This window comes from Emys orbicularis, chromosome 4, assembly GCF_028017835.1.
Source record: "Emys orbicularis isolate rEmyOrb1 chromosome 4, rEmyOrb1.hap1, whole genome shotgun sequence".
Lineage (NCBI taxonomy): Eukaryota > Metazoa > Chordata > Testudines > Emydidae > Emys > Emys orbicularis.
Genome location: NC_088686.1, coordinates 149,925,381 through 149,944,427, shown reverse-complemented (window position 1 = coordinate 149,944,427; position 19,047 = coordinate 149,925,381). Strand labels below are relative to the sequence as shown.

Here is a 19,047-nt window from a genome sequence, read left to right as displayed (position 1 = left end):
TCTGTGTACATAGGCATGTACTCGGGGGGGGGGGGGTATGATGGCTTAATCAGGATTGTTCTGAGGTTTTTTTGCTTTAAGTTGATATATTCTAATGCATCTCTTGACATCTTCACTGAAAACTACTCTGAAGAAAAATGCTTTCCCTTTATTAGTAGTTTACGCTTAACACAGTACTATACTGTATTTGCTTTTTTTCCTCTACTGCTTCCTGATTGTGTATTTCTGGTTCCAAATGATGTGTGTGTGGTTGACTAGTCAGTTCATAATGCTGAGGTTCTACTGTATTTTAAATTAAGGCTTCCTGCTTGCTGACTTTTAAATCAATCCACTCACCCTGAGGTTCAGACTCTGTAAACTGATGTTAGCCCCAATTGTTCCTCTCTAAATCCACATAAGAACTTGTTAGCTCTTCAAACTGTGCGTGCTCTCTACTTCTAGTTTAAGAATTAAGCATAACAAATTCCATGTTTGCTCCAATTAACAGTGGAATTCAGAGAGCTGTTTTGGATGCAAAGTCTCTAACAGCATACTTGCCAAGGGATAGATTCCTGAAGCTTAAGGTAAAAGCTGCTGCAGGATCTACTTGACTGCTACATAAGGTTCTTCCTAAGGCTTCCTGCACATGTGACACCTTCAGTATGGTGTAATGGAAAACTGGTTAAAAGACTTCATTTTCTTCTTCACAGGACAGTTTATGCTCCCTAGTGATTTCAGGAGCTCAGACTCTGTGGTGGACAACACCAAAGAATGTGTGCTGAGGGGGGTGCCTTTCATCCCTATAGACAGTTGAAAAGGAATTAACTGTGGTTTTCAACATAATTTGGGGAAGTTGCTTGGGCCACCATATAATTCAGCATCTCGAATCCAACCAGACACCATAAAATATACTAAACTCTAGGTGATCTGCCTTAAAGAACTTTTCTTCTGCTGTAAGTCCTGACATGCATTTTCCATATATTATAGAAGTGGACAAGGAGGAGCTTGCTCTTGGTATCCATGTTAACAAGCTGTTTGAGTAGCATTTTATTTACTCAAAGACCTGGAACTAATTGACTTATTAAAGAAAAAATATTTGCTGCTAAATAACTCACTCTTCCTTTGTTGGTCATACATACTGTTTGAGTAGCTGGATGACAACTGGCACTCATGAAAGTTTTCACAAATGTTTCATGTTTCCTGAAATTCTCCCCAGATCTGGATTACTCACCATTGGCCTGTTAGTCTCTTTTCTAGTAACAGAGTAGAAATGATACCACGTGACCAGTTGCATGCTGTTTATTGCAGAGAGTGGATACTTGTAATGAACAATTCACAAAGTATTCAAGGTCTGAACTTAGTCCAAACTATTAGGCAGAAATCAGGAATTACTCACATACAGAAAGACCTAAATTACTTGTGTTCAAATACTGTTTGACCAGCTCAAGCAAAGAAAATACCTTGGGAGCCTGCCTGAGCTGAAAATGCAATGTTGAATATGAAGTCTCTCAAAGGGATTGATGTTTGTCTTCAAATGTCTCCTTTGTAAAAACAATGTATTTTGAGTCCCTACTTTGTTAGAGGCAGTGGGGATCTAGTCTCTTATGGGATGTTTTTTTCTTCCCAGCTACGTACTAAACTTCAACTTCGGTTTCTCAGTTTTGCTAGCATCAAACCTTTGGTTCTTCTGCCAGTTCATGTGGAGGTCCTGTCGCAGGCAGGTTCTTCACCAAGATCAAATATTTCTGGCAGCTGGGATCCAGGCATTAGTCATGAGGTCAGATACTGATTGCTAATGAGAAAATAAATAAATCTTTCTAGGCAGCCATAAATCTTTCACAAGAGAAGCATATGCTTTAAAGCTGAAAATATAATCTTTAGTTTCAGTCAAACGTTCCAGACTTTCCCTGAGTTCTGTTAGGGTCACTTGGTAGCTGTATCTATATACAACTACGGTTGTGCATGAATCCTCTAATAGTACATCCTATTAAGTTCTTACACGGACTACTGATCCTTCCTCACTTGAGTTTTAGGACTTCTGTCCATCACTTGCAGAGCTTAGAGACAGGTTTTGAGACTTGGGGTGATGTCTTGGAAATTTGGAATTACTTTTGTCCTTTGGACCACCCTCTAAGAGTTGTTACTGCTAGTTTCCCACAATGGGATCTATATCAGCAATTCTGAAAAGGAGAAAGATGCTTCTTTATACTGTAACTCTTCTAGGTGATTGCATATAAAGATCCATACTTACTCATTTCCCTTTTCAAAGACTTTGAGATGCAAAAGAAACTGGTTGAACCTGTTTTGCATCTCCTCTTGTCCCTGGGGTTGAGTACTATGATCTACAAGGGAGCATGTGCATGTACCAGCAATCATTCTTATAATGCTCTGGCCATGCACTAAGGATATTCTACATCCCACAAGTGCAGCTCTGTTCAGACAGACATCTAAGAACTCTAATTACTTTTCACTGGCTGCAGCAACTGACAAGGTGTCCTGTCTTTGTGTGTCCCCAGGGTGTGATTGCAGCAATGAGAGATGGCTTTGGTTTCATTAAATGTGTTGACCGGGATGCCCGCATGTTCTTTCACTTCAGTGAAATTCTGGATGGAAACCAGCTCCACATTTCAGATGAAGTAGAGTTTACTGTGGTTCCTGTGAGTAAAATTACAACTTTTAAAATACTAATACAAGTATTGTGTTCATTTTAAAGTACTGTGGGTCTTGTTTTCCAGGATATGTTGTCTGCCCAAAGAAATCATGCTATAAGGATTAAGAAGCTTCCTAAGGGCACAGTTTCATTCCACAGCCAGTCAGATCACCGCTTTGTGGGCACTATAGAAAAAGAAGCCACTCCTGCCAAAGCCACTAGCCCAAATAAAAGCAAAGAAAAGGTAATGCTGTTTCTCTAGGTGTGCATTAGCTATTTAGTGTTCTGCTTCGAACTGAGGATACACTTACAAAATGTATTTAACTTAATTTCTGGAAATTTACCTATTCATGAGTGACTGTACTGCATGGCTAATGGTAAAAGTCAGCCAAACAACTGGTATGGTATTTGGCTGAAGCAGAATAATAGAAGTGCAACTTCTGGCTCTCAGAAGGGATGTAGTAGCTGAAAAAATTAGTTCCAGTTTTGTGTGGGATAATTGTCTTAAGAGCCTTGTGGGAAACTTCTCCTCTGGTAGCGGTTTGCCAAGATGCGTGAATTTGCCAAAACACAGCCTAGAGGTAGAGTAGGCATATCCATGCCTCCCAAGTGTTTAAAATTGCCCCATCAAAAGTGACAGTGCTCACTACTTAAGTTTCAGCTAAATGCCTATTTGAAATAGTGGCGCATACCCATTTCAAAAATGTTGTATAGGTAAACCGTGTTTAACTGATAGCGTAAAATTTGGGACTGTTCCTATTTTCAGGTTCTGAATTATGTCTGCCATTTGGTTATTGCCTTTACCGACTACTGGACAGCTATCTTGTAAAACATGTTACATAAACTGCATTTGTATTGACTCAGGCACTTTAAAAAGCATGCATCTACCAATTAGTCTCTGCTTCATAATGAATCTTGCTATTTCTCTTTAGGAAGCTGAAGAGGGAATAATCGCGTATGATGATTGTGGAGAGAAACTGACTGTTCCTTATCAGGCAAAGGATGTGGAAGGATCTACTAACCCTCAGATAGGAGATAAGGCAATATAACTAAGTTCCCAAAATATATATGATCTTTCTGTGAGCTACAAAGTGTGACCTTTGCTTTTCATAGCTATTGCAGTCAAAGACTAGTTCAGAAAGGAGTGAAGAATAATGTGTGAACTGTTTTCCTCTTTACATTACAGAAGAGTAGAGTATTCCCTTTCCCATTTTGGTATTCAGAACACTTCTTCAACCAGGCCTGGTGAATAGCCCTTTTTTTTTTTTTTTTTTTTTTTTTTTCCCCCTGCCAATTATACAGAAGATATTTCTGAAGCTCTTCAGGTGTGCCTCATCTAAGAGTTATACATTGCTTTACTGGTAATTACTTATATGGCATCATACATGTAAAGGGTGCTCAAATGGTAAGAGAGTGTTCCTGAAGAGCATATACTAATTCAGTCTAATATGCATGGGACAATTGTCTACATGTTTTCCTGTGAGGACTGTCCAAGAGGAGATGGATGAAAGAAGACTTTATGCAAAGTGGATTTGAAGGAGAGGGAGAATGCCTGTTCATGGTGTGTAGGAAGCTATTCTTACTGTGAGTGGTAGTATAAAAGGCAGGGACCAATGAAGATCTGGAAGGAATCCCAGATACAGAGAGCGGGTGGTCTTCAGATGGCATACTACGAAGATACTGTTTGTTCAAGCGAATAACCCCCTTCCTCCCCACAAGACCTAAACTGAAATGGACAGTGTTGTGACACTCAAGCTTCTTGAGGATGGAGACAACTGTAGGACAGAAAGGTGAACTATAGGGAAATTATGCCTTGTATGTGGGTAAGAGAATTGATACATCATGCTACATGGTTAGCCTGCCTTTAGCAGTAGCTGCTTACTGCTCACCTGCTGCTTCAAATGGAGTAAGGGACGTCCAAAGGGAACCTATTGAAGTAGATATAAGTGTAATGGGCAAATGTTTGAAGAGCAGTCATCAAGAATGCACTTAGCAAAGGTCCATAGCACTTAGTGTCAGTGGCTACACTGTATAGCTTTATTCCAGGTGTCTAAAGGCTTGACAGGGTTATTACTAATCCGATGCAACCAAGTTAATGATGGACGATTATGTGGCTGCCATCAGACCGTGGCCAGGTAATTTCTTCTCTTGAGCTCAAGTCCAGTCTTGAGGGCTGAATGTGTGGGACTTTATCTCTGAGGCAGAGTATATGGTCAAAAAGTGCCAGACGGTGACTTCAGTCTTCTGAAGGCCTGTTCTCATTAGGATTCTCTGTCTGTCCCTAGAGGAAGTGTGTGAAGGCGGGACAAGATTATGATGATCAATAGATGGCTCAGGCAGTGGTGGAATAAGGAGGGTTTGGGGATGTTTAACCACTGGGAAGCATTTCTGGACAGAGGACTGTTCTTATGGGATGGACTCCTGGGATGGAGGTTGGCAGAACAGCTTTAAACTAGGAGTTCAGGATAGATGGTTGGGAGATGCTAATATTGAGAGGGAGGAAAATAAACTCAGATGATATAGTAATGGGGGGAAAGGAACAGAGGATAGGCAAATGGATAACGAGGAAATATGATGACAGTAACAAGTAGGCAATACTGGCAGTAAAATGACTATATTGGGTGGGGAATATGGGTGAAGCCAAGCAGAAACAACAAAGGTGTCTGTACACCAATGCAAAGACCCTGGGTAACAAACGGAGGAGCTAGAACTACTGGTGTAGGAATTGAAACCATATATCATGGGGATAATGGAAACAGGGTGGAATAGTAGTCAGACTAAAATATAGGTATTGAAGGGTATGTGCTGTTCAGAAAAAGACAAAGGCAAGGGTGGTAGAGTAGCAGTTTATTAATGATGAGGTAGACTAAAGAAATGTAGCAGTGATGGAATGGATAAAATGGAAACTGGGTCAAAATCACTTGAGAAAGAACAGTAACAGAGGCTCCACTGGGATAGTGCTTGTGCATAACCATTTTAGGGTTAATATTGTTAAGTCTTGAGGATCTCAGAAGAACTGGTTGTAGAGGACAAACTTGGTTCGAGTGATCGTGAGTTAATTCAGTTTAAGTGGAGGGATAAACAAGAATAGGTCTCCAACTAGGGTCCTTGATTTTGAAAGGGCAAACTTTAAAAAAATTAAGGGAATTAGGGAAGTGGAGTTGATTTTGAAGAACTCAGGGATCTGAATGTTGGAGCAGGCTTGAAATTAGTTTCTGCAACTTAATAGTATCGGAAGCCTGCATCCCAAGCAAGGAGAAAAAATTCGTAGGGATGGATTGCAGATCAAACTGGATGGAAAAAGCATCTGAAACAAGTTACTGTGAGGAAAGCAGAATGGATGGATCAGCAAGGAACGCTACCTCTTGAAGGCCTTAAAGCAGTGGTCTCCAAACTTTTTTGATCACGCACCCCCATCAGTAAAAAAATTTTGAGCACGCACCCCCTGCCGCGCTGGCTCTACCATTTTTGCCAAAGCGCCCAAAAAAAAAAAAAAAAAGCCACTCGGATTCTCGCCCGAACTGCCGAAGCGCACCAAAAAAAAAGCTGCTCGGATGAAGAAAAAAACGCTCCTCCTGCTGCGCACCCCCAAGGATCCTCTTGCGCACCCCACTTTGGATACCACTGCCTTAAAGTATAGGGGAAAAGTGAGAACTGCTAAAAGCCAAGCATCTTTGGACCTTGCAAAGGAAATTAAAGCTGATTCTTTAGCCATATTTAAAGAAGAAAAAGAAAGAAATGGGAGTGCTAAGCATTGAGGATGGGGTGGAGATTTGGGCCACCTCCTAAACAAATACTTTCTCAGTTTTTAACAGGGATAGTGAGGAGCTTGGGGGCAGTGGCAGGGTGACTTGGGGGATAAGGAAGTAGAAATTACCACATCTGAGGTGGAAGCCAAACTCAAACACTTAATGGGACCATATCCACAGGCCTGTATAATCTCCATCCAGGAATATTGGAGGAACTGCAGCATTGTATCACTTGTTGCTTTGAACTAGACTAAATGGTGGATTTTCTGTAACTGGAAGTCATCAGTAACTCAGCCAGAGGTTATGGGCCTCCTGCAGAAGCGGGTGGTTGAGGTTCTCTGGCCTGCAATACATACAGGAGGTTAGACTGGATGATCATGATGGTCCCTTCTGGCCTTTAAAATCTGAGTAATACATACCTATTGCTGATAAAAATCAAACCATCATATGCATCGTAGTCACTGAAATGCTTCCAGCTTCCTGAGGTCTTCTATAAGCAATGTCCATGTTTTTGATCTGTATAAGATCAGAAATGCAAAGGTTTGATAAATCCGTACATTTGTATTGTAGCCAATTATTTTAGTTTATTCATTTATTGTGTGATGTTATAACTTTACCTTGTTTGGGTGAAGAGCAGTGGCTGGAGTAATACTGCTTTCTCTCTCTTCTTCCCCAGAGTGCAGACATTTCATTAACCCTTCTAATAAAATAAATACGAAAGTTACTTTTTTCTTCATTTTGACAAGTCTCTCTCTCTCTCTCTCTCTCGAACAGGTTGAATTCAGTGTTTGTGAAGTGAAGAGAACAGGTACGCAGACAGCAGTTTCTGTCAGAATGCTTGGTCGCAACTACAGCTCCAAGAGGCTTGTGGGGTATGTGGCAACCCTGAAAGATAACTTTGGATTTATTGAAACGGCCAATCATGATAAGGAGATCTTCTTCCATTACAGGTGAGTGACTCCCTTTTATATTGCTGAGTGTTAATCTGTTTTCTACGCATCATGTGCATAAGTTCAAATACCTGAGAAACTTCTCATTAACCACTTCCACAGGGCTGCTGCAGGCTTTGCTGTTTAACATCCCATATCTTAAGTATTCAGAGATTATACCGTAGATTAGTAGTATAACTACAGCTAGAGGATTGTACTTTTTTAGAGCTTCATTGGTGGTGGCTTATGCAGGTTGAGACTCCTGGTGTAAAGGTATGCTTTCAGTATTCTGAGAGAGGACTTCCCTTAGGAGTAATGGGGATGACAGACTTCTTTTCTGAATCAGTCTTAACTGCCTGCTAGCAGGTTGAAGACACTCTGGCAAGCATATGTAATGGTAAGGAACCAATATCCTACATCAGGTAAGTTGCCCAGCAGAGAATTTGGGAATTGATCAGAGATGCAGTCCTGACTTCTAACGAGCTGGGAAACTCTTGGGATTTGGAACAGCCGTTTCATTTAACATGGGTTTATTTAAGGGATGCTCAGTTTTGGTCTATCCTTCATACAGAATTTAATGCATTATCTTAACAGTTGCTGGTTCAGATTAAGTCTAGTTATTCATGCCCTGAACTTGGATTACTGACAGTAACCTGCTTCATGGGAAGCATAATTTATTTCATTCTGTTCCAATAGCCAAATGGATTACTGTAAACTTCTTGTATGAAGAGGAAAATGGCTATTGGGTAGACTTAAATAATCTTTAAACACTGAGCAAAATGCTTGCATCCAAACTGTAAGGTCTTGTAGTAATGAAAATGGTGAGCCAGCTGAAGTGTAAAGGTTCTGTCCCTTCCACTTTGTTGCTCAGTGGCTTTGTTGATGAGCATGTAACTAAAGCAGAACGTGTATAACTTCTCTCATGCAGTGAATTCTCTGGTGATGTCGATAGCCTGGAACTTGGGGACATGGTGGAATACAGCTTGTCAAAAGGCAAGGGAAATAAAGTCAGTGCAGAAAAGGTGAACAAAACACATGCAGGTAAAACTATGTTCAATAACTTCTCTCTTAGCAAAAGGGCACTTGCAATTTTGTAAGGAGTCCTGGGTTAGTGGAACTCTGGTCTAAAGTAGAACTCGAACACGATTACAGAAATTGTGGTGATGGTGCACAGCAGACCAGAATTGGGCTGATCACTTTAGGACTTCTAAGAAGAGGGGAGAGATCCCTCAGAAAGAGCTCTTTGAGAGCTGCTCACTGTGTCAGGAGAAGTGGGAGCTAATCAAGCAAGAACAGTCTGTAGACAGCAACAGCTCAAAGATAGTGGCCCTTGCCTGATTCCAGCTTCTAGAGTATGCTGCCTGAGTTGTATCATGATTGGATTACTCTTGTCTACCAAATACTGACAACGTGCTTGTGACTGTACAAGACAATTGGCAACCCATGCTATGAAAAGCTTAGTCTAGGAGGGGCATAGAAAGTAGATTGTGAGGCCCTGAGGAAGAGTTGTTGGGTAACTTTCCTCAAACTTTTAAATTCTGTTCATTTGTTTTGGGGGCTGATTCCTAACAAAAATAGGTCTCTCGAAAGGATTTGAGGAAAGGGTTGTTGCCCTGGTATTTGGGGAGTGGGAGGGAATTCAGTGCATAGAAGAGAGAGATAAAATGATGAGCAATAGAAGATCAGGGTGGAAAGAACATGTGAGTAAGAGGTCATGGTTGTGTTAAGCAGAAGAAAAAATATGCTTTACAAAAGAGCATTTAGAAATGTCATAGTGCCTCTATATAAATCCATGGTACACCCATATCTTGAATACTGTGTGCAGATGTGGTCACCCTATCTCAAAAAAATATATTGGAATTGGATTATATTTTCAATTGACATATGCTGAGCAGATCAGTCTCGCAATTAAGATTGTGCACCAATAGCTATAGGTTGTGCACCATAGTTTTGTACTGCATAATGAATAGATGTAAATGTGTGTGAATTCCTAATGTAACTTTTCTCCATTTGTAAGCCTAGAAGCTGGGAATGAGGGACAAGGCATGGATCACTTGATGATTCCCTGTTCTGTTCATTGCTTCTGGGGCACCTGGCATTGGCCACTGTCAGAAGACAGGATACTGGGCTAGATGGACCTTTGGTCTGATCCAGTACAGCCGTTCTTATGTTCTTTACTCCTGTACATAAATCAAGTGCACCAGAAAAGGGAGCTGCAGCTGAGTAGCCTTGGTTCTTGTAGGAAGAATTGAAAATGAAATGAAAACTATGGCATGCCAGTTCAGACATCAGTGTCTGCAAAGCTTTAAGTGGAGTGATGCTGTGGAGACATCCCAGATTCCTGTCTTCTACAATGGGAATGATTAGAATGGCTCAGGATGCTCTAACCCACTCAGCCTTCCTGAATAGGCTGCCATGGGGTAGAATGAGAATCCTTTGGCTCTTTGGTTTGCTATCCAGTTTCTAGAAGCTTCTGGGTTCTTGATTAACACTTGCCCATCCCACTGCTAGATTCTATGTGTCTCAGGTATTGTGCTGAATACAGAAACTGCTAGTAATATTGCAGTGTTCCCAAATGGCCCCAATCGGGTAAAGGTCTCATTGGGTTAGGCTCCAAATTATGTAATCTAAACAGTGTGTACTGTCTGTTTTACAGTGAATGGTGCTACTGAGGAAGCTGATCCAACTGTCTACACGGGTAAAGTAATTCGCCCCCTGCGGAGTGTAGATCCCACACAGACTGAATACCAGGGAATGATTGAGGTCATGGAGGATGGTAAGCAGAAACAAACCTGACTCAGCACTTCTCTGCATTAAAGTGCCAACATACTGTTTGTAAAATTGAGATTACTTTTAATGGGTCTGTTCAGCTCACACTTGATGTAGTTTGACAATGAGCTTTGGCTGTAGTGTAGTAACCTATAAACTAGCAACTTATGTAAACTTTTTAATTCTTCGAGTTTCTAGCTAGAAAAACCATTGTGTCCAATGTAGAAACACTTCAAAATACTTCCTCATGAAGGAACAGAAATAGATCTTAAACTGTGTTTTCCTTCCCTCTCTTAGGGGAGACGAAAGGAGAGGTCTATCCATTTGGAATTGTGGGGATGGCAAACAAGGGCGATTGCCTGCAAAAGGGAGAGACAGTCAAGTTCCAGCTCTGCGTCCTTGGTCAGAATGAACAGACGATGGCTTGTAACATTACACCTTTCCGCAGAGCCACTGTGGAATGTGTGAAAGATCAGGTTAGTGGATTCTTCTTTGAGACAAGAGTTTTCACATAATCCTAGAAATGCAGGGGTGGAAAGGGCCTTGAGAGATTATAAAGTCCAGCCCCCACATTGAGGCAGGACTAAGTAAACCTAGACCATCCCCAACAGATGTTTGTCCTATCTATTCTTAAATTCCCAATGATGGGGATTCCACAGCCTCCCTTGGAAGCCTCCCAGTCAACAAATTCCAGAACTTAATTATAAGGGTAGTTAGGTTTTTTGTATTAGGAAAGACTTCCTAACTACTATATGAGTAACTGTCAAATGGTTCTAACTTGTGAAGATCTGAAATACTGGGACTTGAATTTTGAAGGAAAACAAAATTACACAGCAACATTTGTTCTGTTATCCCATGTGCCCAGTCACAGTCCCCTGTGTCGAGGAGTCATGGGAGCTTGCATCATTCAGCCTCAGTAGGCATGCGGCAATTCTCTAAAAAGGGCCGTATTTTTGGAGTTTAATGTACCCACACTACACAACCACATCATGTATCATTTGAAAGCTTATTTTGGGTACGTTTAGATGAGGTAATATGTAGAGCTGTTAAGTGGTGCCATAAGCCTCTGGGGAAGATGAAACAACGGTACCCAAAATGACTGACTTTGTGCACAGTTCCAGAAACACTCCAACATGATGGATTGCAGTTTATTGTTGATATTAATTTCAATACTTTAATGTGTGTGTGTTGATCAAAGCTACCAAACAATGGTGTATTGAAAGATTTGTATTGGTTTTGCAAGGACAGGTATTGTTTTCCAGAAAGGAACTTTAGCATGTGGCAAAAAGGGCAAATAGAATACTGCAAATGTTGATAACATGAACTGTTTTCATATCACATTCTTAGTTGTCAGAATATTGTACAGTGATTATATTTTCAATTGACATATGCTGAGCAGATCAGTCTCAGAATTAAGATTGTGCACCAGTAGCTATAGGTTGTGCACCATAGTTTTGTACTGCATAATTAATAGATGTAAATGTGTGAGAATTCCTAATGTAATTTTTCTCCATTTGTAAGCTTTGTACATACAATGTAGTTTCTAGCCTGTTTGCTAGGTTTTTATTTGTAATTTGCCTAGGCATGTAGTACTAGTCTTTGAAATATTCTAGAAACTAACTTTTTAATTGACATTTATGCACAAGTCATTAGTGTTAGAAATGACAGTACACAACTTCATACTATGAATGTGCAAAAGGTATGAGAGAAGTGGCCTAACAAGAAGTAGTGACGACAGTCCACAAACAAGTCCTTACCTTTGCACTGAAGAGGGATGAAGAGCATGGTACAGTTCTTGACCAGCCATGTCACCAACAATATGACAAACCCATTTAACTCTGAATCACATCCAGAGGTGCTTATTAACTTATGTACTGGACTGCATGTAACCTCAGATTTACAACAGTCTCTACTGAAAATACCAGATGTTGAAGAACAAATAGAGAGATTTGTGAGAGGTGTACTTGATTCTGATGGGACACACCACTTCTTCAGCCCAGTCAATAAATCTGTCATTAAAACACTTTGCTGGCATGGCCAAGATGACTGAATTTAAGTCTGGCAAGGGAAGGACTTAATCACAGCAGCTGTCAGTCCAGAAATTTGTTTTCCACAGAGCCTTGTCCTTCACAAGATGCAGAGATAATGTTTCAATGGCAACTGTTAGTCACACAGTGTGACCTGTGCCCCTGCCCCTCTTCCATGCTGATGGAACACTTAAGCTTGGTCAACACTACCAACTTACATTGGTATAACTGTTGTTCAGGACGGGGGTTGGGGGGTGTAGCGTTTCCAGAGCGACGTAGTTATACTGACCTAACCCCTGGTGTAGACAGTGCTGTGTTGATGGGAGGGCTTCTCCCATTGACATAGCTATCGCCTCTTGTGGAGGTGGAATATGTACACTGACGGGAGAATCTCTTCTGTCTGTGTCGGTAGGGTCTCCACTAAGCGCTACAGTGGTGCAGCATGGTGCAGTGCTCTAAGTGTAGACAAGCCCTTAAAAGGTCAGACTAAACTGAATTAGGGCATCACCTGGAAGCTCAAGCTGAAAGAATCCAAGAGCTAAGAGCATGCAACAAAGAAACCACGGTGTACATTAGAAATGCCCATGGCTGTCATACAAATGGCTGGAGACGCATTCCACACTTTCACTGATTTGGCTGCTGAGTACTTGAGGTAGGTCCTAACAGGATTTGACAAAGCTAATTCTGTAATCAAAATCTTTGAGAAATATGACAACAGTAACTCTGAAAACTTTGGAAAGACCGCACTGGATAGGATCTAAGATTGGATGCAACAAATAGCTTGACTGGCAGATGCCCTGTGCCTCCATAGAAAGTTTCTAAACTAAAGTGGCAACCAGCAAGCAGTCGCTTGTAAAAATTTGACTACATGGTTCAAAATGCACCTGAGTGTAGGAGCATATCTCCTCCTCCTTCCCCCCGCCCCTCCAGCGATGTGACTGTGCTACCCCTATTTGCTATATGCGGGGGAGGGGAGGGAACCTTTTTAATGTTGTCAAAACAAATGGAGCTCACTGCTTCAGAGATCTACCAAATTGGGGGAGAGCACAACTCAGCCACAATTTCTGCAGCAAGGATGTTGGTAGCAGTGCTGCATGACCAGAGAGAGAGAGAGAGAGAGAGAAGGAGCTCCACAGAGACCTGAATTGCTTGCACCTCAATCTGTCCATCAAAGAGGACAAATCACTGGCCAAACTCTCCCCATGTGAGGACCGTTCTGAGAGCATGTCAGAAGAGCATCTTGGCAAACAAAGATTTGGATGCCTTCACACATAGGTAAACCAGATATTGGATCACGATTGCAACATGGGTGAAAAAATGTGGATGATGAACTACTTTCTATGTTCTTCAAGGGCCCGATAGCATTTGAGCTTCTGCAGGGCTTTATTTTTGCAGTGATGCTACTGTTTAGGCACAATCAACTAATTATCTGTAGTTAAGTCTTCCCTGCACAGAACTGTGTACATTCCAAGGCAGTGAAGACTCTGGTATCCCATATGCACATGACTGATAACTAGAAATGTCACCAGCACTATTACATTTCAGTGATACCTGTACAAACTTTTGGCTATTTTTAGCTTTTAGATTGTTGTTGCTTTCAGGTCCCAAAGAAATCCATTGTCTTGAAATAATACATAGTAATTTAACACAAATTAATGCAAACAATTCAAAGTGGTCTTAACATGTTGATGGTGTCATTGTTCATACCCACATCCATGGTAACAGCACCACTGGACAGTCCCATATCCTACCTCATCTTGGAAATAAGCTTTCAAATCATTTGATATGCATGATGTTTTTCTTATGGGAGAAGTCTGTTCCAACTTCAAGTAGTTAGTCGTAGCTGTGTCCTGAAATATGAGGGCTGATATCCCTTCAGTTTTTATCATAGCTAATGTTGCTGCCAATAGATTATTCGTATAAATGTCTAATCCTTTTTTATTTTTCTACTAAACTTTCTGTATGCAAGTATCTTGTGGCAGTAAAATCCACAATCTGCTTGGGAAGAGATGAGTGCAGGAGGCGGAAGGATGGAATATGTTGCCACCTTAATTTCACAGGGCATTCACTTCTTGTATTAAGAGTCGATAGGAGCACCTGATGGAGGTTTTTGGCCACTTATTGTGTATACTTGCTCTCAAAAGAGTTGAAAATATTACCTCCTGCCTCCTTTCATTTGCTTTCTCTGGACTCTTTCTGCTATCAGACTTCTGAGATGGAGTGTCTGCAGTTTAACTCAGTATTCCACATACGTGTTCCCAAAAAGAAAGATGACCGTATCCGTATTAGGCCACGATTTTAAAAACGAATACGTAAAAGTTAGGCTTCTAAGGCCATATTTAGGACCATAAGAGGCCTGACTTCCAAAAATGCTGCAACACAAACCGTGCCCTTTGGCTTAATAGGTGTCTCAATATGGATTTAGAAGCCTGACGTTAGGCAGGGATTTCTGAAACCCTTGCCTAGACTCCGTTCCTTCTTAATACAACATATAAACCGAGTGGAGTTGAAATGCAATAGTGTGTCCATTTGAAATGACCTAAATGAACTAAATTGCACTGCTGTTTTTCAGTTTGGATTCATTAACTATGAAGTGGGTGACAGCAAAAAGCTCTTTTTTCATGTGAAAGAAGTTCAGGATGGTGTAGAGCTGCAGGCTGGAGATGAAGTAGAGTTCTCAGTGATCCTGAATCAGCGCACAGGGAAATGCAGTGCCTGTAATGTATGGCGTGTCTGGTGAGGAATTGGGATGATCTGGTTTAATCAGGAACAAATCGTCAAATCTCTGCATTTGGGGGGGAAAAGCACGACGTTTCCTGCGTGGGAAAGTGACGCTTGTTTTACGTGACAGACCTTAATGTGCTTTGTGTTAACTGGGCATATTTGGTAAATGACTGCCTCCTGTATTATCAAACATATTGTATAAATCCTGTTCTTAATAGCCACTGGATGGACAGCAGCATTCCTGCCTATTGAAAGGATTAGTATTGTAATTTACAATGGGAAGCACAGGTAAACCAAGTAAAATAATTAAATTAGAAGTCAAGATTTAATAGAATGGGCCACAGGGCTCTGTGAAGTATGAGACAAGGTGGGTGAGGTAATATCTTTTATAGGACCAACTTCTGTTGGTAAGAGACAAGCTGCATAAGTTTGAAAGCTCTTCAACCTTATGGAGCTTCTCTTATCAACAGAAGTTGGTCCAGGTAAACCACCTTGTCTCTCATACCCTGAGACCACCATAGCTACAACAGCATTGCATACAACATATGCAAAATGTGTGGCAGTTCAACAAGGGTTGGAGTCAAAGCTTATGACTAGCATTTTACTGATATTCAAAAAACTTCATTGTAGCTCTGCTGTATTTAGAGGCTGCACACTTGTGTTATAAACCTCTTTCCACTAATCCCTTACTGGTAGACATTTAATGGCAAGAAAATATGGCAGGCAGCCAACTTTGGGTGCTTTGGAAAATTGAGTGTTATGCACTGAGGGAGCTTTGGAAAACTATGCCAAATTTGGGGAGAAATCACCCTGAAGCAAGTGTAGAACACGGAGAGAAGAAATACTTTCCTGCCCTGTGCTGGCTAAGAGTGCACAAATCAAGGTAGAGATTTGTAGACGTTTGAATAAATTGCTTTGATTTTTTTTTTGAATAGCTGACCATTAATACATCAGTTTTACTTTAAAAAGCCTTTTGCAGTAGCAGCTAGGCACACACAAACTTTAAAGCCACGTGGTCACTCTCAAAAATGGGGAAAGGCTAAATCAAAAAGCTTCTTGCATTTGAGTTAGAGCTAATCAGCCTTTGTTTCTGTCACACTCAAGCGAGGGCCCCACCAGGGAGAACACTTGCCACCATTTGCAAAATGTTTAACAAAGAAGCTGACAGCAAGAGCCTCCCAGCTATTCTTAAATGCTGTGAGAGGTATGGGCCAGTCAGTCTTAGATAACCAGGTCCCAGACAACAGGGTCTTTGTTTTTCAATTAACTTCAAGTATTGAGTGTCCAATGTAATGACTCGAATGTAGTCACAGTGGCCTGCCCCACTCAGGAAGCAGGCAATTCAGGCCTTCTCCTGGATCTTCCAGATGTATTTCAAGCATATTCCTAAAGAGAACGGCATTAAGGAGCAGCCAGGCTAGGGGGGGGAGTGGTGCTTTTTCCAACCTCTGCATACAGAGGTGTAGTGGCTGAGTGGTTATGGCGGTTATTCAGACTACAATTCTGAAGGTCATGGGTTTGTCTCGCTTAACCTCCTACTGTGAAAGCCTGCCTCCAGTTCACCTGGCTTCAGTATGGCTACCTCATCCATTGTGAGGGCAGTCAAAGGTGGTTGGATGCGATTCCTGTACCATTGGCCATGAAATTGATGTGCCTTAACTGCATCAGCCTGAGGAGCCATTGGCTCTGGGGACCTATGACTTTGACTGTGTGCAAAATTTACATACCCCCCCCTAATTCTTATGTGAGGAATTACTTTAAATATCAAGATCACTGGGCATCTGCACTAACCCCTTCTGAGATGAAGAGGTATCTCACGCTAGTCAGAGCTATTGTTCCAAGCTCTGCAGACTCATGCAGTTTACGTTTTTGAGGTCATCTCTGCAACTGTAACAGCCAGTTGTTTTTCCAGAGATTCTGGGGAGTTGTTGGCATGTTGTACTACAGCATATCAATGGTTCCTGAGCACTGGCATTAAGCTTAATTGGGATGTGACAGACACATGGGCTGACTGTTGAAGGTTTGCACTGAGAGGAAAGATTGTAGCTTCCTGGCTAGTTGTAGAGGATAAAGCTCTGTGGTCCCCTGCTGCCATCTGAGAACCCAGAGGCTACAGTAGATATCCTAGGACCTTGAGGCTGGTATAACGTACTTTCCAGAAACCCCATTTCAAAATGAGATGAGTTCTTTAGTCTCCATTTCCTTTTTGTCTTGGTACAAATTATCCAGTTCCCTGTCACGTCATGTGCCTTCTTCCCAAATGTTAGCACATTGTCCAGGGAATGCTGCTGCTCCAAGTAACTAGCTCCGTTTCTGTTACAGTGAAGGCGCAAAGGCTGTTGCTGCTCCGCGTCCTGATAGACTTGTTAATCGTTTAAAGAGCATTACTTTAGATGATGCCAGTGCTCCTCGCCTAACAGTTCTTCGTCAACCAAGGGGACCGGATAACTCAAAGGTATACTCTTACGATAATAGCCTAGTGTGCAAAATTACTCTACATAAGTATCTAGAAATAATGGTAATTGAATCTTGATTCTTCAAGATGTGTTATCCATATGATTTGCACTCTTGGTGCACATGTACCCCAAATACATGAGATCAGATTCTTTTTTGCCAGCAGTATCCATTGGGGACAGTGCCTGTGCTCTGTCCTTGAACATACACGTCTCCATCGAAGGATGTAAAGGGGGGCAGTAGGCCCAGCTATCTTAATTCCTTTTTATTGCTGATAGCAATGAGATGAAACTTCTGCAGTATCCACTTGCTTCTGTGTGTATGTAGTTGTGTGTTAGGCTTGTTGGCAGTACACAAAAAATCCTTATTTTAATCAGCTTCTGTTTTTTAGGACAGAAACCTTCCCCTCTGTACAAGGGCTCTAGCAAAATAGCCAAAGTGAAATCTCCAGGATTTAAAATCTGCCCCTCTGTGCAAAACCTCAGTGCCACTTAATGGGCACCTGGTGCCTATTTTGGGAGAGCATTCTACTGCGGGCGATGTGTCATATGTATGTAGATCTGAGTGACTCAAAGAACCGGAAAAAGGCCCACTGAAAATGGTTCTTCCTGGAGTGTTCTGTGGAAGCCTTCCTGGACAGTGAAAGGAAGGATGCAGCTAGACCTCAGTCTTCCGTGAACACCTCGGTGAAGAGCGATTCCACCCCAAGCTCCTGGGCTGTCAACCAAGAGACCCCAGCATCTGCACCCATTCCAGCTTCAACCTCTGAGGTAGGAAGGAGCGCCACGCCAGAGTTGAGCTGAAGTGTAGGTCACCTATCCCTACTGAGCAAGTTATTTATATCACTGTGGTGTTTACAAGCCCTAGTCTTAGACCAGGACAGTATGGTGCTAGGTGCTGTACAAAGACAGTCCGTGCTGCAAAGATTCACAATCAACGTATAGGACAAGGGACAGCAGCTGGATATAGACAGGGCCTGGGGAAGAGTACAAGAAAACAGGACAATGTTGGTAAGCATGATAGGCAGTTGTGCATCTGTGGCCTAACCATCCTCAAGTTTTTCAGAGGCATCACGGCAGCTGGAGGATAATAAGGTAGCTTTGTGGATGCTTATGGGGAGCTTCTCCTAAGCACAAGGGACAGCATGGGAGAAAGGATGAAATTGCTTGCTTGTTTTGAAAACTTTACAAATAGATGGGGAGAGACTGGTACCATAGGCCAATCAGAGTTGAGGTATCTAGATGAATAAGACCGAGATAAGGCGGGGATAGGCTGTGAAGAGTCTTTCAGATGACAACAAGCAGTTTACATTTGATCCATAGAGAAGGGGAGCCAGTAAAGTGATGCAAAGAGAAGCGATATTGGCAAAGTGACAGGCTAGGAAAATGATCTTTGCAGCAGCATTCTGAATGGATATGAATAGGGCAAGATTACATTTGTCAAGGCCAGAGAAAAGGATTTTGCCATAATCGACAAGAGTTAAAGCACAAGATTCTTCTAGGGCTCTCAACAGTGAAGGGGCACCCAAAGGCTAAAGAAGGGTCCCTCTGGCATCCTAATACCAACTGTTGAGAGCACCAATGGTATCCAGTGGACCTGCAAACCATGTCTCTTGATATTGAGCCTTTGGTACCCAACCTACTAGGTGACTTTTCACTGGGCCTGGTACTGGAGTCTCCAAGTTTCCTGCTATCCTAGGACTCTCAGGATGAACATCTGGTACTTCCCTGGGCTGTACTGGATTCTGTGGGAGGGTGGGATGCAGC

At 41.8% G+C, this 19,047-nt stretch overlaps 1 protein-coding gene across 1 annotated transcript in view; it reads left to right on the top strand.

Annotated features, from left to right (window-relative positions):
- The window catches only part of CSDE1 (cold shock domain containing E1), a 47,513-nt gene that overhangs the window by 18,549 nt on the left and 9,917 nt on the right, over positions 1–19,047 (top strand). Inside the window, exons 11-19 of the mRNA XM_065403812.1 lie at positions 2,496–2,636; positions 2,715–2,873; positions 3,562–3,669; positions 7,153–7,328; positions 8,236–8,348; positions 9,964–10,083; positions 10,374–10,552; positions 14,676–14,839; positions 17,150–17,282. Coding sequence (XP_065259884.1) covers positions 2,496–2,636; positions 2,715–2,873; positions 3,562–3,669; positions 7,153–7,328; positions 8,236–8,348; positions 9,964–10,083; positions 10,374–10,552; positions 14,676–14,839; positions 17,150–17,282 — 1,293 coding nt within the window. The remainder of the gene's footprint in view (positions 1–2,495; positions 2,637–2,714; positions 2,874–3,561; positions 3,670–7,152; positions 7,329–8,235; positions 8,349–9,963; positions 10,084–10,373; positions 10,553–14,675; positions 14,840–17,149; positions 17,283–19,047) is intronic.